Raw genomic sequence first — 25,456 nt, 5'->3', positions numbered from 1 at the left:
TAGATTTACCCGGGTTTACTTTATGGCAAATTAAGCAACCCTTTGCCCGTCTCTCCGCTGCCTCATTCAAACTGGGGGACCATCATGTTTTTAATAACAACATACACATTCCCTCCTTGCCGAGGTGAGTGTCAGAGTGGAGGCGGTTGACCAGGGCAGGCAGGAGAGTATCAGGATTACAAGTCTGACCTGCTGGGGTCTGCCAGAGGCCTGTTGCGTCATTAATAATGCAACCATGTTTTTTCCAAACATCAATCTCTGTCGCAGGGGCGTCCCCCTGTAATCACGCGATGTCAGATATGCCTGGGCTATCAACTGGCTGCCTAGAAGGCAGAAGGCGTGGGGTCGAATCCACAGTTATTGCTTTAGAGGAGGAGGCTTGCTTGGCTGCCAGGTCTGCTCTGGCATTGACTTTACTAACGGGAGAGTCATCGGATAAGTGGGCGGCACATTTTATAATAGCAGGCTTACCGGGGAGCTGGATGGCTTGGAGCAAATTGTCAATGTAGAGGCCGTTGACAATGCTTTTGCCAGCCGACGTTTGGAAGCCCCGCTGCGCCCATAGCGTACCAAATCGTGAGCGACCCCAAATGTATAGCGTGAATCCGTGTAAATATTGGCTGTCTGACTCGAGGCGAGGATGCATGCGCGAGTGAGGGCGAAAAGCTCAGCCTGTTGGGCCGAGACTGGTGGGTGGAAGGCTGCCGCCTCTAAGGTGGTATGTGGGGTCACAATGGCATAACCTGATTGCTGGACACCGTCCGGGGAGACAGAGGACGAGCAATGTCCTGGAGGTCTGGCCACGGAGTTTACTTTTGTCAGAGGAATCGCGTATCCCAGGGAATGTAGGGCATGGAGGAGATAGTTTGTGTCCTCCTCACAGGCGTACTGAGTGTCGCTAGCCAAAAGCAGGTCACCAACGTACTGGATGAGCGCTGAGTTTTTAGGGAAGGTGAGGTCTTTCAGAAGTCGGGGATATAGGCGGCTAAGGCTACGCCTGCCTCCGCAGTCACAATGGCAAAGACTGAAATTGGGAATTCAGTTCCCAAGTGTGGGGCGAATATGGCTGCCAAGACCTCTGAGCATCCCGAAGGGTCGTACGCAAGGGTCACATGGGGAGTGTATGGGGGCTCGAGGGTGACTGGCGAGCAGGAGGGGAGGTGGGTGAGGTCCAACACCCACCATTGCGGGGGAACGTGAAGCCAGAATGCCCAATGGGTAGGAGGTTCGATCAGGGTGAGACCATCACTGGTGCAGGTGACGGTGAGATGGAAACGACCTGCCAGGTTGACGCCCAAATTGGGGGTTACCACAAATCTGATAAGGGACTCATGGTGGTTATAGCGAGTGGGGAGTTCTTCGGTCATCTGGAACTCCTGCACTGGAGCTGTCAATCCCGAAAAGGGAAGTCGGGAGTGCATGGGGGGGGCGGGGGGCGATCATGGGTCAAGGGCACGGGGGGGGCGGAAGGTGCCGAAGGTACAGGCGGGACGGGATTCGCAGCCCTCACCAACGAAGGGACCTGCTGCTCCTCCTCCTCCTCAGTGTCCTCATTAGGGTCAAATAGGGTCTGCAGCCCAGTCTTATCCGGTGCTGGCCTTTTATCACCAAGTTTTACATTATGATCATCAATCCTACGCTGTTCATCATAGATTTCACATAAGGCCTTCAATACCGGCCAGCCCCTGGGTTTTCCGTTAGTATCATTGATGGGTATTTTTCTATTTTTTGCATTCACTTCCCAGGAGGTCTGGCGGGAGCGCTCATTAAGTCTACTGGTCACGGTATACCACGCGTAATTAGATCTTTCCATTTCTGTGAGACATTCTGTCGCCACACCTGTCCCTCTGCTTGCTTACACTTCTCAAGATCCCGGGTTCCCCCTAATGGCCAAAATTCATTCCCCAACTTCTTATTCATCCGCACGCTCAGTCTCCGTAAATCTGTCTCGTTTTCAGGGAATTCTTTACACATTTTCCATAATGGTGTATTTGGTCCTAATTTATCTAGAGTCTGGCCCATTTTGGTAACTTACTCTCGCATCCACTTCAGTTTCCTGACCTTCGCGTGGCAGATTTCTGCTCTTAACAACCAGTCTAAGGCAGAATGCGGTTTCAGTTAGATGTTGGAACCAGAACTTAATCAAATTAAATATGTATTGCTCCGGAGCTTCCAACCCCAAACCCCACGCAGGGACTCTAACCCCGCTTCCTATACCAGGGGACTCAATCCCCAAACTTCTTTAACCAGGGGACTTGAACCCCAAACTTTTTTTTTAACCGGGGTCTCGACATTAAAGGTTGAAAACTTTTTAGTTTACTGCTATTTGTCTAGTAGTAGTGTACTAATTGTGTTAGTCCCTGGTTTGTATGTATTGTAGCACTGAACTTGTAATAAAGATATTCTATATGGCAAAAATGGGTCGCCAGATGCAGCAGATATCTGCACAGCTGTAGTTTTATTATCCCCTTCAAAGCAGGCATAAAAGGCATTGAACTCATCTGAAAGTGAAGCATTGCTGTTATTTATGATGTTGGGTTTTGCTTTGTAGGAAGCAAACCCTGCCAGAGTTGTTGTGGATCAAATGTCACATCTAACCTCTCTTGGAATTGTTTGTTAGCTCCTGAAATAGCCTTTTGCAAGTCATACTTGGTTGTTTTGTATAGATCTGGGTCGCCAAACTTAAATGACACAGATCTACCCCTCAGCAGACTGTGAACCTCTGTGTTCATCTAAAGCTTTTGGCTTGGGAATGTGCAGCAAGTTTTCATTGGCACACACTCATCCACACAGGGTGCATCAACTGCATCATACTCATCCAGATTTGAAGATGAATCCCTGAATACAGTCCTGTCCACCGATTCAAAGCAGTCCTGTAAGTGTTCTTGCGCTTCCCTTGTCCATAGCTTCTTGGTCCTTAATACTGGTGCTGCTGTCTTCAGTCTCTGCCTATACTCATGGTGTAGAGGTACAGCTAGATGATCAGACTTTCCAAAGTATGGGTATGCGATAGGACAATAAACACTCTTAAGACCATAAGACAGAGGAGCAGAATTTGGCTATTCAGCCCATCGAGTCTGTTCCACCATTCCATCATGGCTGATCCTGGATCCCACACAACCCCATACACCTGCCTTCTTGCAGTTTCCTGCCCAATCAGGAAACAATCAACTTCTGCCTTAAATATACACATGGACTGCCTCCACTGCAGTCTGTGGCAGAACGTTCCATAAATTTACTACTCAAAAAATTCTTCCTTAATCTGTTGTAAAGGGTCACCAGTCAATTTTTGAGGCTGTGCCCTCTAGTTCTAGATAACCCCACCATAGGAAACAACTTCTCCACATCCACCCTATCTAATCCTTTCAAAATTTGGCAAGTTTCAATGAGTTGTCCCTGCATTCTTCTAAATTCCAGTGAGTACAGCCCAAAGCTGCCAAACATTCCTCGTATGTTAACCCCTTCATTCCCACAGTCATCCTCATGAAACTCCTCTGGACTCTTTCCAATGACAACACACCCTTTCTGAGATATGGGGCCCAAACCTGCTGACAATACTCTTAAGTGCGGCCTGACTAGTGTCTTATCAAGGCTTAGCATTATCTTCTTGCTTTTATATTCATTCCCCTTGAAATAAATGCCAACATTGCATTTACCTTCTCTACCACGGACTCAACCTGTAAATGATCCTTCTGGGAGTCTTGCACGAGGACTCCTCAGTCCCTTTGCACCTCTGATGTTTGAACCTTCTGCCCATCTGGATAATAGTCTGCATCATTGTTCATTTCACCAAATTGCATTATCATACATTTCCCAACACTGTATTCCATCTGCCACTTTTTTGCCCATTTTTCCAATTTGTCTAAGTCCTGCTGCAATGGCATTGTTTCCTCAGCACTACCTACCATCCACCTATCTTCATATCATCCTCAAACTTTGCCACAAAGTCATCAATTCCATTATCTAAATCATTGACAAACAATGTGAAAAGTAGAGGTCCCAATACTGATCCCTGAGGAACACCACTAGACAACGGCAGCCAACTGAAAAAGGATCTTTTTATTCCCACTCACTGCCTCCTGCTAGTCAGCCATTCCTCTATCCATGCCAATATCTTTCCTGTAATGCCATAGGATTTTATCTTGTTAAGCGGCCTCATCTGTGGCACCTTATCAAATGCCTTCTGAAAATCCAAATAAGTGACATCCACTGCCTCTGTTTTGTCCACCCTGCTTGTTACTTCCTCAAAGAATTCTAACAGATTTGTCAGGCAAGATTTCCCCTTACAGAAACCATGCTGACTTTGACTTATTTTATCATTAGTCTCCAACTTCATCCTTAATAATAGACTAACACTTTCCCAACCACTGAGGTTAGGCTACCTGGCCTATAATTTCCTTTATTTTGCCTTTAAGAGTGAAGTGACATTTGCAATTTTCCAGTCCTCCAGGAGCATGCCAGCATCAAGTGATTCTTGAAAGATCATGACCAATGCATCCATTATCTGTTCAGCCACCTCTCTCAGAACTCTGGGATGTAGTCTACCTGGTCCAGGTGACTTATCCACCTTAAGATCTTTGAGTTTGCCTTGCACTTTTTCCTTTGTAATAGCAATGGCACTCACTCCTGCTCCCTGACACTCATGGATGTCGGGCACACTGCTAATGTCTTCCACAGTGAAGACTGATGCAAAGTACCCATTAAGTTTATCTGCTATTTCTTTGTTCCCCCCATTACTACCTCACCAGCATCATTTTCCAGTGGTTCAATATCAACTCTCACCTCCCTTTTACTCATTATATAACTGAAAAACTTTTAGTATCCTGCTTTATAATATTGGCTAGTTTGCCCTCCTATTTCATCTTTCTCCTTCTTACAGCTTTTTTGGTTGCCTTTTATCGGATTTTAATACCTTCCCAGTTATCCAACTTCACACTCAGTTTTGCTATCTTGTATGCCCTTTCCTTGGCTTTTATGCAGCCCTTAACTTTCTTTTGGCAGCCACACTTTGTCCACCCCGGCTATTTGAGAACAACTTCCTCTGTGGGACAGATCTATCCTGCACCTTGTGAACTGTTTCCAGAAACTTTAGCCACCTTTGCTCTGCCGTCATCCCCGCCAGTATCCTCCTCCAATCCACCTGGGCAAGCTTCTCTGAAATTCCCTTTATTCCATTCTGATGCAGACACATATGAGTTATGCCTCTCCCTCTCAAACTGCAGTATGAATTCAATCATATTATGATCACTGCCTCCTAAGGTTCCTTTAGCCTAAGCTTTTTAATAAAATCTGGATTATTGCACAACTTCCAATCTGAGATAGCTTTACCCCGAGTAGGCTCAAACACAAGCTGCTCTAAAAAGCCATATCATATGCATTCAACAAATTCCTTCTCTTGTGATCCAACACCAACCTGATTTTCCCAATCCCCTTGAATATTGAAGTCCTCCATTACAATTGTGTCATTACCCTTATTACAAGCCTTTTCCAGCTCCCTTTGCAATCTCAGCCCCACATCTTGGCTACTACTTGGAGGCATTCCCATGATGTTTTTTTACCTTTGCAATTTCTTAACCCCACCCACAAGGATTCAGCATTCTCTGACCCTATGATCTTAGTGTAACAGTGGTTCAGTGTGTTGCTTCCTCTGGTACTACAGGTGATCTGTTGATAATAATTATTTAGTGACTTTATCAAGATGACCTGGTTAAAATCCTCAAAGTGATGGGCAAGGAATCAGGGTGAGCTGGTTCATGCCTTTTGCACAGTTCATCTAGAGCCTGTTTGCCATTGGCCTTAGGTGGGGTTATGTCACTACCAAATGGTTGCAGAAATCTCCCACAGCGGGTAAAATGGATGACACTTAATTACGAGGTATTCCAGCTCTGATGGGAATGCATACATCTCCACCTCTGCTTTTGAGAGACTCGACAGACCTATCTTGGCGGTGTATCGCGAACCTGTCTATTAGAATCGCTTAGGCCGACCAAAGTCCGATCTATTTCCATCAGTTTTGAGCAGCGATAGATTGTTTAATTGCATTAAAACATTGTTACTGGATTGATGGACGGGGAGCGGTAGCTGAAGCAGTTATTTTGGTCGGTTCGAGGACCCATTTGCTGTACGAACATGCAGATCTTTATGAAAACACTGACTGGCAAGACCATCACTCTAGAGGTGGAGCCCAGTGACACAATTGAGAATGTCAAGGCCAAGATCCAGGACAAAGAAGGGATCCCACCTGATCAGCAGTGTTTGATCTTTGCTGGTAAGCAGTTGGAAGAAGGGCACACTTTCTCTGACTACAACATCCAGAAGGAGTCAACCCTGCACTTGGTGCTGCATCTGAGAGGTGGTATGCAGATCTTTGTGAAGACCCTGACAGGCAAAACAATCACTCCTGAAGTGGAGCCCAGTGACACAATCGAGAATGTCAAGGCCAAGATTCAGGATAAGGAGGGGATCCCACCTGATCAGCAGCGTTTGATCTTTGCAGGCAGGCAACTGGAAGATGGCCATACCCTGTCAGACTACAACATCCAGAAAGAATCTACTCTGCACTTGGTGCTGCGTCTGAGGGGGGGGGGGGGGGGGCAATTGTTAAACTGTTGCAATTGGCTTTCTTTTTTCTGTGGGTAGTGTTCTTGCCTTTAGCTTAAATTTTTGATTATGTCTTCCCATGTCATTCAAAATAAAATTGATGCAAGCTTATTGTATAGTCACATGTTCTTTGAATCTTCAGATAATTAACAGATGGAAGTGGGATTGTAGTAAACTAACAAAACTTGATTGTTTTGTATGCCTTAATTCAGCCATAATTGAGTTAAGATTACAGTGGGAAGGTTGTAAACAAGTGCACTCACTGTTTGATGCCCAATGCTCAAAGATTTGAAGTTTGCAAATGACTGAGTAGTTTTTCTATCATTACAGTAGTAAGTCTGGTGGATGTAAACGTTTCAGATTACAGATTCAGAGCATGCATTAGTTGGCTAGAAGCAAATAAAGTTCAGACAATCCTGTGAAATATTTCATATCTTTGAACAACAGTAGCTCCAATGGAGAAACTTGCACCTGATAAATAAAAACTGTGTAATTCACAAACAAAAACATTGTTACTGACTGTACACACTTTGGATGCAGTCCTGGTACTCAGACTGAAATGAGACTATTTGATGATCCAATCAGAGCTGCCACACCTAGTTGCCCTTGTTTTGTCACCCCGGAAGTAGCAGCCACGGGCGGCACTTTCAGCACTTTTCCCCGCCAGTCCGAGTACATTTGCAGGTGCTGGCAGAGGAAGTAGGAGCGGGTAGATCTCCCAAACACTGACAACTTCCAGCTATGTAAATCCAAGGATTAGGAACTCAAAATAAAATGTCGTTTTGAGTCAATCTCAGTAAATGAAATTAACCTTTCAGAGAATGAAAGTATTTATTAGTGCTGTCATGGATTAAAAAAAGGCAAGATACTTCCTACAGTTTTAGTTTTTGAGAAAATCACCTTTGTTCTACCTCCTCTTGTTCTAGATTCATGAAAACATGTTTTGTACCATTCTTTCTGGGTGCATAATGATATCAAACACCTTTTTCCTGGGCAACAAGTGACCTGTAGCTTTCACACCACAGAAGTGCCACACTCCAATGAGAAAGACCACTGCCCTCCCCTTCACATTCATTGTCATTGTTGAGTCATCACTGCCAGTCATTTGCTGGGGTCGGGGGTGGGGGGGGGATCAGACTAATTAGAAAACCACTAGGGGTCAGACATGTAACAACGCCTGGATGTTTATCGTTAGTAATTTTTATTTTATTGTAAATAAGTCTTTAATCCTTGCCTAAAGTTTGAGAGTCTATGAATGTTTTATTGTAAATATCTTTAATTTGAATAGGAACAGAGAGCCAATGCAAAATTTATTGTAAATAACTTTATTCAGGAATATTAGCAATAATAGTAGCACTGTGGGACATGACCAGAACTTGAGATAATACCAATGGAGAGAGACTAACTGAGCCAAGTCACAGATTGACGAAGGGCAGAAATGGCCCATTCTGGTATGGACAGGGATACAATCAGATGGTGAGTCAGGATGCATGATCTGTGGCCAGTTAGAAGATGGGGAATTCCTCCAACTTGAGTTGAACTTGGTAACAATGTGATGTCAGAGACCACAGACTAAAATCTCATCTGAAATGTTCTCCTTCACCCACTGATGTCTTCTGTAAATATCTTTACAGGTTAGAAATGACAAAAGAAAATTATGTACAGGGATCTCAAACGCATACCACATCTGTTTTGCTGCCTCTGTCCAGATATTTAAGGAGTGACCAGATATTTTCTTGGTAACAACAATATATCTATTGTCCACCCTTGAAGATGAAGATGTGTCTCATCCCAACTGGAAACGTACTTTGTGTCTGAAATAAACTTTTCTGTTGTAACTCAGTGTAACCCACTGGAACCAGGGTGTTCCAGCATTTATTCACTGGAGATCAGTTTTCAACTGCATTGATTATGCAAGGGATTCAAAACGCCTGACAGCTGACTTTCTGAATTGCCAGAGAATTGATCGCAGTGACGTATCATTCTCCTTCTCTCACTGTGGAAAGGGATTTACTCACAGCTTACCTGTAGCCACCTCAGTGAGTTCACAGTGGGAAAAAGACCTTTCACCTGCTCTGTGTGTGGGAGGCGATCTACTCAGTCATCCAGCCTGATACATCAGCAATTAACACTGTAGTGAGATGCTCCACGTGTTCTGACCACGGGAAGCAATTCACTCTGCAATCGATGCTAAAGATATATCAGAAAATTCACCAGTGAGAGAACGTTGACCTGCTCAGACTGTGGGAAGAGATTCAGTCACTCATCCCATCGTGAACACACCACTGAGTTCACCAGGGAGAGAGATCGCTCAACTGTTCTGTATGTGGGAAGAGCTTCACTCGGTCCTCTGAATAGCTGACACACGAGTGAGTTCATACTCATTAGAAGTTTCACTTCTGCTTTGAATGTGGGAAAAATTTCACTCAGTCATCTCACCTATTGACCCAGCTATCAGTTCACACTGAGGAGAGGCCATTCACCTGCTCGGACTGTGGGAAGGGATACCTCAGTCATTTCACCTGCTGGTACACCAGTGGGTTCATATGTGAGAGAGGCCGTTCCCCTTTCTTTGTGTGTGGAAAAGGATTCACTTAGTCATCTTTTCTACTGGCACACCAGTCAGTTCACACTGGGGAGATGCCGTTGACCTGCTCAGACTGTGGAAAGGTATTCACACACTCATCCAAGCTACAAAGACACCAGTGATTTCTGACTGGAGAGAGGCTATTCACTTGTTCTGTGTGTGGAAAGGGAATCTCTCAGTCATCCGGCACATCAGTTCATTCACACTGGGGAGATGCCGTTCACCTGCTTAGACTGTGGGAAGGTATTCACTTGGTCATCTGACTTGAAAGTACATCAGCGACTTCATATTGGGGAGAGGCCGTTCACCTGCTCAGACTGTGGGAAGGGATACACTCGGTCATCTCAACTGAAGTTACATCAGCGAGTTCACACTGGGGAGAGGCCGTTCACCTGCTCAGACTGTGGGAAGGGATTCTCTCGGTCATCTCACCTACTGATACATCAGGTAGTTCACACTGGGGAGAGGCCGTTCACCTGCTCTGAATGTGGGAAGGGATTCACTCAGTCGTCCCACCTGCGTACACACCAGCGAGTTCACACTGGGGAGAGGCCATTCATCTGTTCCGTGTGTGGGAAGAGATTCACTCAGTTATGTCACCTACAGGCACACCAGTCAGTTCACAGTGGAGAGAAACCATTCACCTGCTTTGAATGTGGGAAGGGATTCACTCAGTCGTCCCACCTGCAGAGGCACCAGCAAATTCACAGTGGGGAGAGGCCGTTCACCTGTTCAGATTGTGGGAAGGGATTCACTCAGTTATGCAACCTGCAGGCACACCAGTCACTTCACACAGTGGAGAAACTGTTCACCTGCTCAGACTGTGGGAAGGGATTCACTCAGTCATCCCACCTCCTGACACACCAACGAATTCACACTGGGGAGAGGCCATTCACCTGTTCTGTGTGTGGGAAGAGATTCACTCAGTTGTCCAACCTGCAGGCACACCAGTCAGTTCACAGTGGGGTGAAGCCATTCACCTGTTGTGAATGTGGAAAGGGATTCACTCATTTATGTAACCTACAGACACACCAGTCAGTTCACACAGGGAGGAAACCGTTCACATGCTCAGACTGTGGGAAGGGATTCTCTTGGTCGTCCCAACTGCTGATACACCAACGAGTTCACACTGGGGAGAGGCCGTTCACCTGTTCTGTGTGTGGGAAGGGATTCACTCAGTTATGCAACCTGCAAGCACACCAGTCAGTTCACAGTGGGGAGAGGCCACACAGCTGTTCTATGTGTGGGAAAGGATTCACCCAGTTATGCAGCTTACAGGCACACCATTCGTTTCACACTGGGGAGAGGCCATTTACGTGTTCTGAATGTGGGAAGGGATTCACTCGATCATCCACCCTTATGTCACATTACCGAGTTCACACTGGGGAGAAACCATTCACCTGCAATAAATGTGGTAAGGGATTCTCTAAGTTATCCAACCTGCAGAGACACAACCGCATTCACACTGGGGAGAGGCCATTCACCTGCTCTGTATGTGGGAAGGGATTCACTCAGTTATCCAGCCTACAGGCTCACCAGCGAGTTCACACTGGGGAGAGGCCATTCACCTGCTCAGACTGTGGGAAGGGATTCCCCAGGTTATGCAACCTACAGGCACACCAGTCAGTTCACATTGGGGAGAGGCCATTCACCTGCTCTGAATGTGGGAAGGGATTCACTCAGAAATCTAACCTGCAGACACACCAGCGAGTTCACACTGGTAAGAGACCATTTACCTGTTCCGTGTGTGGGAAGGGATTCACTCAGTCATCCCACTTGCAGAGACACCAACATGTTCACACCGGGGAGAGGCCGTTCACCTGTTCCATGTGTGAGAAGGGATTCACTAAGTTATGCAACCTACAGAGACACCAGTGAGTTCACACTGGGGAGAAACCATTCACCTGCTCTGAATGTGGGAAGAGATTCACTCAGTTATCCAGCCTTGAGGCACACTACCAAGTTCACGCTGGGGAAAAGATTACATGATGGATATTTAACCATCAGAGTTGGTGAACGAGAGGCAAGTCCAAAAGTGACTGTGGTTGTCAAGCTTTGCAATTACAACACATCCAGTACACAGTAAGGAGTTAACTCAGCCCAGCTGGTCCCTGTCAGTGTTTCTATTCCACAACAGTCCTTTTAAATCTATTCCTGTGTTCACCTTTCGCTCTCCCTGTGGTGATGGGTTGCAAACGGCCACCACTCTGGGTGAAGAGGTATCCCCTTGAATTTCCTGCATGGCTTTCTGCAGACTGAAGAAGATGAGCTGACTGCAGTTATGTTTGACATGATTTTTGTCCCTCAAACATCTCAGCCAAGGATAAATGACATTGGAAGTTAACTTCCTTATTCCCTGTTCATGTCAAAGTTATGGGTCATTTTCACTGCTTCTGAAGGGTTGTGTGTCACAAGCCGGGTTGTTAAAATACATCACTGTCCTACAAAGTCTGAAAGCAGAATGTAGACAACAAGTTGGATGTTCAATGGAGCAGGTCAGAAACCAGAGATGGTCAGCACAGGGCAGACGTTGGGGCTCAGGGCAGTGGTATGGGGTAAGAGCACATCAGGAGCAGGGAAACAGAGTTGGGGGGTGGGGGGGTCTGTGGCAATGAATGACAGAGTAGCAACATTTGGAATCTGATTGCAAGGTAAAAAGAAATTACTGCTGACACGCTCTGCCTGTCGATGTTGAGTGTATTACTTCTGGGCTCTTGTGCTAAGCTGGCTGTTGACCGGATCGTTGCCATCTGGCAAAGGGGAGGCACTGCTTGTAAACACTTACACTTGCACTGTTCTTCATCAGTCTATGAGCATCACAATGTACTGTCAGTGTGAATTGAGTACCCAGGTATCAGGGGGGGGGGGGGGTCTGTTGGACATAATCGTTTAATGCTAATTGTCATTTTCTTTACAGTTTAACAGTTAATTATCTGCTTGTATTTTAATAGACATTATCTGCACAACAATTTAATAGCCCTCTAGTTGTTATACAAAGTGTAATTCTGGAGGTTCTTTGTACTTCATTAAGCGAATAAATGTTCTCTCATTGTTTGATTTTTACTGCAATATTCACTAAGTATTTTCTAATTGGATTATTGTTATCTATGAATATGTTAGAAATTTTTCTTATCTTGAGTATAAAGATAACTGTTTTATGCTAGGAGCCAACTTTAATTTCTCTCTTCTTCAAGCAGTAGACCCTGTCATTGTTCTGTTCCAGTTCTATCAACTTTTAATAAAATGATCATGAACCAACAAGTTTTATGCCTTATTTCTGACTTCAAAGAGAACCTTGATTTAAACAGCAAAGTCCATCATTTGGCATTGTCAGCAGGATTTAGAGCTCAGGACATTCCAAGTCAAAGAGAGAATATTTAGCATGCAACAAAAGGGGTAAGAACTTTTATGTTCCAGATTGTCTGAGGGGGAAAAAAAATCTAGTTTGGGCTTTTACATGATCAGATCAGAATCAGGATTGAGGACTGCTGCATTTCTAGTTTTAAAAACATCTGTAAAAAAGAAATGCAGTCTGGTAGAGCCACGTGCAAACCGCAGTGTAATTAAATACTCAAGCCAGCCAGTATAGCATTGAAAAGTTAAATTCATACAGCCTGGTGGAGCAGGGGGAAAATGATGAATCAAAATTAATTCAAAACAATGGCCAGCATTCTGAAACATGCTGGGAACTCTAATGTGAATAGGACATTTAAGTTTGATAAAGTTAATGAAAAAGTCTGGATGAAAAATACCAAACAAATGTTAAGTTTATTAAGAATAAGAAGATATGAGTTAAATCCAGAAATGGCTGCTGATTAGAGATAAGACTGCGTAGTTATTTTGATCAAATGAAACATAGAAAACCTACAGCATAATACATGGCATCAGCCCACAAAGCTGTGCCGAACATGTCCCTACCTCAGAAATTACTAGTCTTACCCATAGCCCTCTATTTTTTTAAGCTCCATGTACCTATCCAAGTTTTAAAAGACCCTATCATGTCCGCCTCCACCACCGTTGCTGGCAGTCCATTCCACGCACTCTCCACTCTACATCTCCTCTGTAGCTACTCCCAAGCACCTTAAACCTGTGCCCTCTTGTGGCAACCATTTCAGTCCTGGGAAAAAGCCTCTGACTATCCACACGATCAATGCCTCTCATCATCTTATACACCTCTATCAGGTCACCTCTCATCCTCCGTCGCTCCAAGGAGAAAAGGCCGAGTTCACTCAACCTGTCTTCATAAGGCAGGCTCCCCAATCCAGGCAACATCCTTGTAAATCTCCTCTGCACCCTTTCTATGGCTCCACATCCTTCCTGTAGTGAGGCGACCAGAACTGAGCACAGTACTCCAAGTGGAGTCTGACCAGGGTCCTATATAGCTGCAACATTACCTCTCAGCTCCTAAATTCAATCCCGTGATTGATGAAGACCAATACACCATACGCCTTCTTAACCACAGAATCAACTGCGCAGCTGCTTTGAGCGTCCTATGGACTCGGATCCCAAGATCCCTCTGATCCTCCACACTGCCAAGAGTCTCACCATTAATACTATATTCTGCCATCATATTTGACCTACCAAAATGAACCACCTCACACTTATCTGGGTTGAACTCCATCTGCCACTTCTCAGGACAGTTTTGCATCCTATCAATATCCTGCTGTAACCTCTGACAACCCTTCACACTATCCACAACACCCCCATTCAGCAAACTTACTAACCCAAACTTCCACTTCCTCATCCAGGTCATTTATAAAAATCATGAAGAGTAAGGGTCCCAGAACAGATCCCTGAGGCACACCACTGGTCACCGACCTCCATGCAGAATATGACCGATCTACAACCACTCTTTGGAGAAGGGGCAAAGAAGTTGAAGAAAGAATACAGTGTTGGGAAATGCATGATTATGCACTTTAGTAGAAGAAATAGAAGGGTAAACTATCTGCTAAATGGAGAGAAAATTCAACTACATGAGGCACAAAGGGACTTGGGAGTCCTCGTGCAGGATTCCCTGAAGGTTAATTTGCAGCTGGAGTCAGTGGTGAGGAAGACAAATGATTTCCTCGTGTTTGCAATGTTAGTGTTCATTTTGAGAGGACTGGAATATAAAAGCAGCAATGTAATGTTGAGACTTTATAAAGCACTGGTGAATCTTCACTTGCTGTATTGTGAGCAGTTTTTGTCCCCTTACCTTAAGCAGGATGTGCTGAAACTGGAGAGGGTTCAAAGGCAGTTCACGAAAATGTTCAAACACGAGGAAATCTGCAGATGCTGGAAATTCAAACAACAACACACAAAATGCTGGTGGAACACAGCAGGCCAGGCAGCATCTATAGGGAGAAGCGCTGTCGACATTTCGGGCCGAGACCCTTCGTCAGGACTAACCGAAAGGAAAGATAGCAAGATAAAATGGTCACCTATCATTTCGCATTTCCCCCTCCCCCCACTACTTTCAAATCTCTTACTATCTTTCCTTTCGGTTAGTCCTGACGAAGGGTCTCGGCCCGAAACGTCGATAGCGCTTCTCCCTATAGATGCTGCCTGGCCTGCTGTGTTCCACCAGCATTTTGTGTGTGGTGTTGTTTGAATTTCCAGCATCTGCAGATTTCCTCGTGTTTACTCTGAAGAAACTGGAATGGTTGGTGGATATAAAAGTATTTATTCATCACCACAAGCGGACATTGTGGGATGATGGGCCTATATTGTGCTATAGGTTTTCTATGTTTCTATGTTTCTAAAATCAAACTAAGAGTTTATACTCGAGGAGAATGCTAGCAATAGGCAATTCAGTACAATCTCACAAGTTAAAACAACATAATTTACTTCAATATTTTGTGTCTGACTAATGGTTCCTTTGAGGTACATATTGACAGTGGAAGCACATTTAATTAAGAACCTCCTGAAGGTTCAAACACCTTGGTCGGGACAAAATAACTCAGACAAATGGTCTAAAAACTTCTGAGAACAGAGAACCCAGATGCTGAAGACATGGACGGGCAGGGAATGTAGGGAGACATATCATGTGTAGGTAGGAGGTATCCATTTAACGTGGCATCATGGTTGGCACAGAGATGATGGGCTGAAGTCCTGTTTCAGTGCTTTACCTTTCTGTGTTCTGTCTAGGTGTAAGACAAACAGAGGCAGCAACGTTTCGTTACTCAGAGCGTACATTTCCCTCAGTGGCGATGAACTTCGATATGTTTTTGACCCAAGACAAAGTTTGGTACACTTCACACAAACAAGCGATGGTTATTGGTAAACGGGTGTGTGAGGTGCGCTGCGGTCACAATTGATGGAGAATCAGAGTGGAGCAGCTCTTTTACTTTCAGTGGATCTCCTCAACTGATGGACAAAAGTCGCACCGACCCAACATGAGATGGAGAGCTGCGTCTGATTCTGTTTGAAACAATATTCTCTTTGTTGGAAGAATGCGCTCCCAATTCACACCTCCTGGTACCATTTTCCATTGTTTTCAGTTTCACAATTAATTCACTAAATTAATCACAATCTGTCACCATGGGGGTTGCACTAGTCTGACGTAATCAGTTTGTAAATCATTTAAAGATGTTTATTTTTAAATCTGTTGAAATCTGTCCATGTGGTGTCACTAAAGGGTATTAAAAAATCCGAGGCAAGTGCTGCCTCAGTATTTCATTCCGAGAGGTCGCCTTTAGCACAGCGGGACAAATCACAGGACAGAGAAAATGTGCGATGTGGGATAGCTCCAAGGGCTTGACGAAAGGATCTCCAGACTTGAGAGATGAATTGGGTGCCCCGGTTAGAAATAATGTCAGAGGGAATACCATGAAGGTGGAAGACGTGATGTACAAGGAAGTTGGCTGTTTCACGGGCTGTAGGGAGTTTGGGAAGGGCTACAGAATGCACGGCTTTGGAGAAACGGTCCACCACGGTGAGTACCGCAGTGTTCCCATGTGAAGGGGAAAGACCAGTAACGAAATCCAGAGCAATGTGAGACCAAGGGTGGCAAGGAACAGGCAGGGGACGAAGTAGCCCAGCAGGTGGTCAGTGGGAGGCTTTTCCGTGGGCACACACAGAACAAGCAGAGACGAAGGAGCGAGTGTCAGCATCCATAGTGGGCCACCTGAAATGTTGCTTCAGAAGGGACAGGGTGTGACCGATTCCAGGATGGCAGACAAACCGAGAAGTATGCCCCCACTGAAGAACCTGAGAATGGACAGAGTCAAGCACGAAAAGGTGATTGGGGGGTCCATTGCCTGGGTCAGGTTCAGTCTGTTGGGCCTCTTTTTTAAAAACTTTTTTTATTGAGTTTTCAAATGATTACAGAAAGAAAAAAATATATACCCTTCCCCCCTCCCCTTAGCCCCTCCCCCTAACATCCCTATAGATAAAAAGAAAAAGAAAAAAAAAGAAAGAAAGAGAGAGTGCCTGGATATCGGAAGATCCCCACATGCTCCACGGAGTTCATAATAACTTTAGTATATATATTTATTTCTTTCCCCAAATAACCAATTATTTTATCTTTGGAGCACCTATATATTTAATCCTGTCTTTTGTAAATAAGGGCGCCAAATTTTCAAAAATGTTTCATATTTATCTCTTAAATTATAAATAATTTTTTCAAGTGGAAACAGCTGGAAATTTCATTCTTTCAATGATCTATACTTAAGTATGAATCCGATTTCCAAGTAACTGCAATAGCCTTTTTGGCTACTGCCAGTGCAATTTTTATGAATTAGATAGATAGATAGATAGATAGATACTTTATTCATCCCCATGGGGAAATTCACCTTTTTTCCAATGTCCCATACACTTGTTGTAGCAAAACTAATTACATTCAATACTTAACTCAGTAAAAAATATGATATGCATCTAAATCACTATCTCAAAAAGCATTAATAATAGCTTTTAAAAAGTTCTTAAGTCCTGGCGGTAGAATTGTAAAGCCTAATGGCATTGGGGAGTATTGACCTCTTCATCCTGTCTGAGGAGCATTGCATCGATAGTAACCTGTCGCTGAAACTGCTTCTCTGTCTCTGGATGGTGCTATGTAGAGGATGTTCAGAGTTATCCATAATTGACCATAGCCTACTCAGCGCCCTTCGCTGAGTTAAACTCTCCAGTACTTTGCCCACGACAGAGCTCGCCTTCCTTACCAGCTTATTAAGACGTGAGGCGTCCCACTTCTTAATGCTTCCTCCCCAACACGCCACCACAAAGAAGAGGGCGCTCTCCACAACTGACCTATAGAACATCTTCAGCATCTCACTACAGACATTGAATGACGCCAACCTTCTTAGGAAGTACAGTCGACTCTGTGCCTTCCTGCACAAGGCATCTGTGTTGGCAGTCCAGTCTAGCTTCTCGTCTAACTGTACTCCCAGATACTTGTAGGTCTTAACCTGCTCCACACATTCTCCATTAATGATCACTGGCTCCATATGAGGCCTAGATCTCCTAAAGTCCACCACCATCTCCTTGGTCTTGGTGATATTGAGACGCAGGTAGTTTGAGTTGCACCATATCACAAAGTCCTGTATCAGTTTCCTATACTCCTCCTCCTGAATTCTTTCTGAAAGAAAGAAAGAATTCTTTCTGATATTTATTCAATTTGGGTTTCGATTTTATCCCTTCAATATCGCCTAATAAAAATAATATTGGATTATGTGGAAGTTGTGTTCCAATAATTTGTTCCAATAAAACTCTTAAATTTGTCCAAAAAGGTTGAATTTTAGAACAAGACCAAGTAGAATGTAAAAAAGTACCGATTTCTTGGTTACATCAGAAACACTGATCAGATAAATTTGGATTTAATTTATTTATTTTTTGTGGTGTAATATATAATTGATGTAAAAAATTATATTGCACTAATCTTAACCGGACATTTGTTGTATTTGTCATACTATCAAGACATAGTCTTGACCAATTTGTTTCTTCAATTTTAATATTCAAGTCACTTTCCCATTTTTGTCTTGACTTATGGTTTCCTTGTTTAATTGCCTGTTTTTGAATCAAGCTATACATACAAGAAATAAATTTTTTAGTTTTTCCTTTTTGAATTAAAGTTTCTATTTCATTAGATTTCGGCAATAACATTGGTTGACCTAATTTTTCTCTTAAATAAGCCCTTAATTGGAAGTAACAAAAAAGAGTGTTGTTTGATACTTTATATTTATTCTTTAATTGATCAAATGACATTAATATACCTCCTTCAAAACAATCTCCTATATATCTAATCCCTTTTTGAAACCAATTATATAAAAGTTGATTATTCATTGTAAAAGGAATAAGTCTATTTTGAATTAAAGATCTCTTTGCTAATAAAGATTTCTTTGTCTCATCATCAACATTTATCTTATTCCATAAGTCAATCAAATGTTTTAATATAGGAGATTCTTTCTTTTCCCGTATCCATTTAGATTCCCATTTATATATAAAATCTTCTGGTGTATTTTCTCCTATTTTATCTAATTCTATTCTAATCCATGCCGGTCTATCTTTCTCAAAAAAAGATGCAATAAATCTAAGTTGATTTGCTTTATAATAATTCTTAAAATTTGGAAGTTGTAACCCTCCTAGATCAAATTTCCATGTCAATTTTTCCAATGATATTCTTGACATCTTACCTTTCCAAAGAAACTTCCTCACACATTTATTTAACTCTTGAAAAAACTTCTGGGGTAGTTGTATTGGTAGTGATTGGAATAAGTATTGTAGTCTAGCGAATATATTCATTTTTAGGGTATTTACTCTACCTACTAATGTTATTGGTAATATCAGCCATTTATCAAGATCTTCTTGAATTTTTTCAATAATGGTAAGTAATTTAATTTATATAAGTTCTTTATATCATTATCAACTCTTATACCTAAATATTTTATACCGTTTGTCGGCCATCTAAATTGAGTTATTAATCAACATTGACTATAATCTCCTTTAGTAAGAGGTAAAATTTCACTTTTATCCCAATTTATTTTGTAACCTGATATTTTCCCATATTCTTCTAATCTAGAGGATAATTTACGCAACGAGTGCAATGGGTTTGTTAAATAAAGCAGAACATCATCAGCAAATAAGTTAATCTTGTATTCCTCCTGGTTAACTCTGAAACCCGTAATATCTGGGTCCATTCTAATTAATTCAGCTAATGGTTCTATCACCAACACAAATAAAGCAGGTGATAATGGACAACCTTGCCTAGTTGACCTTGTTAACTGAAATGGTGTTGAAATTTGACCATTTGTCACTACTTTAGCTTTGGGATTAGTATTTAAGGTTTTAATCCATTTTATAAAAGATACTCCTAATCCATATTTTTCCAATACCTTAAATAAAAAATCCCATTCCAATCTATCAAATGCTTTTTCTGCATCTAAAGCAACTGCCACACTCATTTCCTCCCTCTTTTGAGCCAAATGAATTATACTAAATAACCGAGTTACATTATCTGCCGGTTGTCTATTTTTAATAAATCCTGTTTGATCCATATGTATTAATTTTGGTAAGTATTTAGATAATCTGTTAGATAAGATTTTTGCTATTTTATAATCAGTGTTTAACAAAGAAATAGGTTTATATGATGTTGGCTTTAAAAGATCTCTATCTTTTTTTAGTAATACTATTAAAATAGCTGTCAAAAAAGATTCTGGAAGTTTATGCGTTCTTTCCGCTTGATGTATTAACTCCATAAAAGGAGGAATTAATAAATCTTTAAACTTTTTATAAAATTCAGGCGGAAAACCATCTTCTGCTGGAGATTTATTACTTTGAAATGATCCTAGAGCTTCTTCGACCTCTTTTAATGTAAAAGGCATATCTAATCCCTTCTGTTCTTCCGCATTCAATTTTGGAAGAGTTATTTGTGATAAAAACCTTTCTATCTTGACATTATCATTTTGTGATTCTGATTTATACAATTCAGAATAAAAATTATTGAAAGTTTCATTAATTTCTAAAGGTTTATAAGTAATTTTATTTACTCTTGTTCGAATTGCATTTATCATTTTAGAAGTCTGGTCTGTTTTTAACTGCCATGCAAGGACCTTATTTGATCTTTCACCTAGTTCATAATATCTCTGTTTAGTTCTCATAATTGCTTTTTCTGTTCGATATGTCTGAAGTGTATTATATTGTAACTTCTTGTTAATAAGTTGTCTTTGTTTTTCTTCTGTCATATATCTTTGAGATTCTTTTTCTAATTTTATAATCTCTTTTTCCAATTGATCTATTTCTTTCATATATTCCTTCTTAATTTTAGAAGTATATCTTATTATCTGACCTCTCAAATATGCCTTCATTGCTTCCCACAATATAAATTTATCATCAACTGAATGTGAATTTGTATCTAAAAAGAATTGAAACTGCTTTTTCATAAAATCACAAAAATCTTGACGTTTTAGTAATATTGAATTAAATCTCCATCTATAAATTGATTCCTCTTTATCTATCATTATCATTGTCATTATCAAAGGAGAATGATCTGACAATATTCTCGCTTTATATTCCATATTTTTCACTCTGTCTTGAATATTCGTTGATAATAGGAAAAAATCTATCCTTGAATATGTTTTATGTCTATTTGAATAAAATGAATAATCTCTTTCTTTTGGGTTAATTCTTCTCCATATATCAATCAAATTTAAATCTTTCATCAATGATAAAGTTAATTTTGCTACTTTTGATTTTGTGACAATCTTTGTTGATCTATCTAAAACTGGATCTAGACAAAAGTTAAAACCTCCACCTATTAATATTTTGTCATGTGCATTAGCCAAATTCAAAAAGACCTCTTGTATAAATTTTACATAATTTTCATTTGGTGCATAAATATTCATAAGAGTCCATAGTTCTGAAAAAATTTGACAATGTATAATTACATATCTCCCCGCTGAATCAATTAATACGTTTTGTATTTTAATTGGTAAATTTTTATTAACCAAAATTGCAACTCCTCTCGCCTTTGAATTAAATGAAGCTGCAATAACATTTCCAACCCAGTCTCTTTTAAAGTTTCTGATGTTCTATCTCTGTTAAGTGTGTTTCTTGTAAAAAAGCTATATCTATTTTCATTTTTTTAAATGTATGTTAAGATTCTTTTTCTTTTCACTGGTCCACTAAGCCCATTAACATTAAAACTTTAAAAATTCAGTAAATTAGTCATTATTTTTAATTGTGTTACTCCAATCTATAATAATACCTAATCTTTCAACTTTCGTGGTATCTTGGGGAATCTTTTTAAAATTCTCCATGTTGCTATGTGTGTCCCCACAGATCATCCAGGCAAAAAGATAGAAGAAAAATAGATTATAAAGAAAAAAACAAAATACCCCCCCCTACTAATGTTGTGAAAAAAAAGAACACAACATTACCCCCCTCAGTTGTACGGGTCATGGCAATCACCATGATTACACACGTGAATCCCGCAGGAATTGATCCAAAGCTCCCCAGCCCCCCCGCAACATAAAAAAGTATATATATGAGAAGAAAAAAATACTATTCTCAATTAGTATTTCTCAAATTTTGCCTTTCTCCCCTGTATCATCCTTAAATGTCCATCACTTCCATTCACTGTCTCTGTCTTCATCTTTAATCCATTACGCTTGGAAATCTCTATGTGTAGTTAGCGAATAATTGGGAGTTTTTGTGCGAACTCCTCCGCTTCTCGATAATCGGTAAAAAATCTTCTTTTTCCATCATCCAAAAAAATTATCAGTGTTGCTGGGTGACGCATTATAAATTTATAACCCTTTTCCCATAAAGCTTTTTTCGCTGGGTTAAATTCCTTCTTTCTCTTCAAAAGGTTATAACTTATATCAGGATAGAAAAGAACTGCTTTCCCTTCTATCATCAATGGCCCGTTTCTCTTTTTGGCACATTGGGCAGCCGCCTTCAGGATCTTTTCTTTATCTTGGGATCTTAAGCATTTTATCAAAATTGATCGTGGATTTTGATCAGCTAGAGGTCTTGACCTTAAGGCTCTATGAGCCCTTTCAATTTCAATTAGAGTTTCTCCTTCCATTTCCAAGTTTTCAGGGATCCATTTTTGAAAAAAATTTATTGGATCTTCTCCTTCTATATCTTCTTTAAGTCCAACAATTTTAATATTGTTTCGTCTACTAACATTTTCAAGCTTATCCATTTTTTCCAACAATTGTTTTCTTTCTAATGTCCAGGCAGAAATATCATCTTCCATTTTATTCATTCTTTCAACCATGTCTTCTGTTGTAGCTTCCAAGTCTATAATTCTCTTTTCCATTTTTTCCTGTCTTTTTGTCATTTTATCAAACATAATCTCCATATTTATCAATTTTTTGGATTACTTTTAATGCGTTTAATTTTTCTAATTTACGCATTATTTGCATCAAAATCTTTTCTATATTTCCAGAAAAACTTTTACCTCCATCTTCGTCTGATTTTTCCAGAGAATCTGAATCTACCTCAGATTCACTTTCACTTTCTGTTTCAATCGTAACTGGGATTTGTAGTTCAGGTTGCTCTTGTTTGCGCATGCCCCTTCCTTCATGTTTGCGCAGTTCTCATTGGTCTTTTTCTTTAGAAATGGTCGATGTTGCCGCAGTTTCCTGTTCTGTATCGCCGGAGGTGAAATGTACCTGAGCCCGTGGTTCTTTGGCGAAGTGGGCCTTGATTCTGTTCCAACTTGCGTTGTCTTCACGGTAGTAGTTTTCTTCATCTTCTGTTTGTGAGGCATAACTTGAAACAGTCAGGAGTAGTTTATACGTAACTTTTAGAAAGTATTGACTAACTTTTCTTCACTTAAACATTAATTTACTGATTTTTTACGGGAGAGCTGGGTTCCCGCGTCACGATCCTATGTCATCACGTGACTCCCCCCCCCCCCCCCCCCCCCCCGTTGGGCCTCTTTGACTGTGGATTCGATCTCCCAGGTGAGGGCAGCCACCACACAGGATGGTGGAAGGATGGTCTCGGGGTTGGGAAGGCCCTCCTCAGAGACATATTGATGAGAGAGAGCATCGGGCTTCCCGTTCTTGAAACCAGGACAATAGGTGAGTGTGAATCTGAAATGGCCAAAAAATAATGCCCAACGGGCATGGTAGGAATTTAGGCGTTTGGCGGTTTGGATATATGCAAGGTTCTTGTGGTACGTCCAGACAATGAATGGATGTTCAGCTCCCTCCAGCCGGTGCGTCCACTCCTCCAAAGCGAGTTTGACGGCCAGTAACTCCCGGTTCCCAATGTCGTAGTTTGGTTTGGCGGGGGATAGATAACGAGAGAAGAAGGCGCAGGGATGGAGCTTTTGGTCCGGGATGGAGTGTTGGGAGAGGACCTCCCCCACCCCAGTGTCTGAGGCGTCAACTTCCACAATGAATTGGTGAGAGGGATCTGGTTGGGCCAGGATGGGAGCGGAAGTGAAATGCCTCTTCAGCTCTGAGAAGGCTGAGTCCGCTTTAGGGTCCCAGTGAAAAGGGGTCGCAGGAGAGGTGAGTCGCGAACGGGTCACTGCCACCTGGCTGTAATCCATGATGAAGTGACGGTAGAAGTTTGCGAACCCCAGAAATTGCTGGAGTTGCTTGAGTGTCGTGGGTTTTGGTCACTCTGCCACCGCCCGGATCTTTTCGGGATCCGCTCTCATTTGCCTGCTCTTAATGATGTACCCCAGGAAACTGACAGAAGAGACATGGAACTCGCACTTCTCTGCCTTAACGAATAGCTTGTTCTCCAAAAGCCTCTGAAGGACCTGACGGACATGGTGGGTGTGTTCCTGAAGACTGCGGGAGAAGATTAGGATGTCGTCCAAATAAATGAAAATGAAATGGTTAATAAAGTCCCTAAGGACATCTTTTACCAGTGCTTGGAAGACGGCAGGGGCATTGGTGAGACCGAATGGAATGACCAGATATTTGAAATGACCAAGAGGGGTGTTAAAAGCTGTTTTCCACTCATCTCCCTCCCTTATCCTGACCAGGTGATAGGCATTCCACAGCTCCAACTTAGAGAAAACTGTGGCTCTGTGAAGGGGCTTGATAGCAGAGTTGATAAGGGGCAGTGGATACTTATTCTTTATGGTGATGCTATTCAGGCCACGGTAGTCAATGCAGGGATGCAGTGAGCCGTCTTTCTTCCCCACAAAGAAGAAACCTGCACTTACAGGGGAAGATAAGGGTCGGATAATGCCAGCTGCGAGAGAGTCATTTAGGTAAGTCTTTCCTTTCTGGTCGGGACAGGCTCTACAGCCAACTGGTGGGTAGAGGGGCTCCGGGGAGAAGGTCAGTTGGGCAGTCGTAAGGGCGGTGTGGAGGCAGGGAAAGAGCGTGTTGTTTGCTAAACACTTCTCCCAGATCATGATACTCTGCTGGAACCTTGGATAAGTTGGGGGGTTCAGAGGCGGATGAGGTCGCGGTGACTTCCACTGGGGAAAGGGCTGATTGTAGACAAGTGGAGTGACAGAACGAACTCCAGCTGACTGTGGACCAGTCAATGTGGGGGTTATGACAGCTTAACCAGGGTTACCCAAGAACTATAGGAACTTGGGGAGAGGAAATTAAATTGAATCGTACCTGTTCCCGAAGGTTCTCAGAGAGAAGGAGAGACAAGGGTGGTGTGCAGTGTGTGACTCGGGCCAGTAGTCTACCGTCCAGTGCCTGGGCTTCCAGGGGGGCACTCAACGGCTCACGAGGAATTCCGGCTCGGAAAGCTAAGTCTTCATCCAAAAGGTTTCCCTCAGCACCAGAGTCTACTAGTGCTGACAGAGGCAGGGACTGTTGGTTGTAACGTAAAGTAGCTTGAAGCTGCATCCGGGTTTGGGAAACAGAAGGGAATGTTGTCTGGCTCACAGGGTCCCCCTTTCTACTGGTGAGCCTTCCCTTTTTGGCCGAAGAGGACAGGTAGCACAGAAGTGGCCAGACTGGCTGCGATATAGACACTGACCCGCTCTCAATCTCCGGAGTCGTTCTGTGGGGGAAAGGCGGTTCCGACCCAGCTGCATGGGTTCCTCTCCCAGGGTGTTGGAACCGGCCGGGCTGGGAGCTACTCTAGGAGCAGGAGGAGGAGAGAGGCTTGTTCTTGCAGGAGGCAAAAATGAGTGCTGTGGAGTGGCCAAAGTTGGTGGATGACCAGTTCTTTCTCTGTGTTGCTCTCGGAGACGATTGTCCAACCTGGTGGCGAGGGAGAGCAAGGAATCCAGGCTGTCGGTGTCGTCTCTTGCTGCCAACTTGTCTTTTACCATGTCGCTGAGACCATTCTGAAATACCCCTTGGAGTGCCTCATTGTTCCATCCCAGGTCGTCTGCTAACGTCCGGAACTCCACGG

The 25,456-nt window shown here is 42.5% G+C and overlaps 3 protein-coding genes across 3 annotated transcripts in view; all 3 read left to right on the top strand.

Moving 5' to 3' along the window:
* Nucleotides 1–25,456, top strand: part of ift74 (intraflagellar transport 74) — a 242,813-nt gene that overhangs the window by 5,147 nt on the left and 212,210 nt on the right. The window lies entirely within an intron of this gene.
* LOC140729799 (polyubiquitin-like) lies at nucleotides 6,101–6,639 on the top strand. The gene has a single exon (XM_073050013.1). It carries the CDS (start codon nucleotides 6,130–6,132, stop codon nucleotides 6,637–6,639), a length of 510 nt encoding a protein of 169 aa, XP_072906114.1. The 5' UTR covers nucleotides 6,101–6,129.
* LOC140729798 (uncharacterized) lies at nucleotides 8,039–12,404 on the top strand. The gene is made up of 2 exons (XM_073050011.1): nucleotides 8,039–8,051; nucleotides 9,420–12,404. The coding sequence occupies exons 1-2, from the start codon at nucleotides 8,039–8,041 to the stop codon at nucleotides 11,063–11,065; spliced, it is 1,659 nt and encodes a 552-aa protein (XP_072906112.1). The 3' UTR covers nucleotides 11,066–12,404.

The sequence above is a fragment of the Hemitrygon akajei genome, chromosome 6 (assembly GCF_048418815.1).
Source record: "Hemitrygon akajei chromosome 6, sHemAka1.3, whole genome shotgun sequence".
Classification (NCBI taxonomy): Eukaryota; Metazoa; Chordata; class Chondrichthyes; order Myliobatiformes; family Dasyatidae; genus Hemitrygon; species Hemitrygon akajei.
This window is presented reverse-complemented; position numbering and strand designations above follow the sequence as displayed.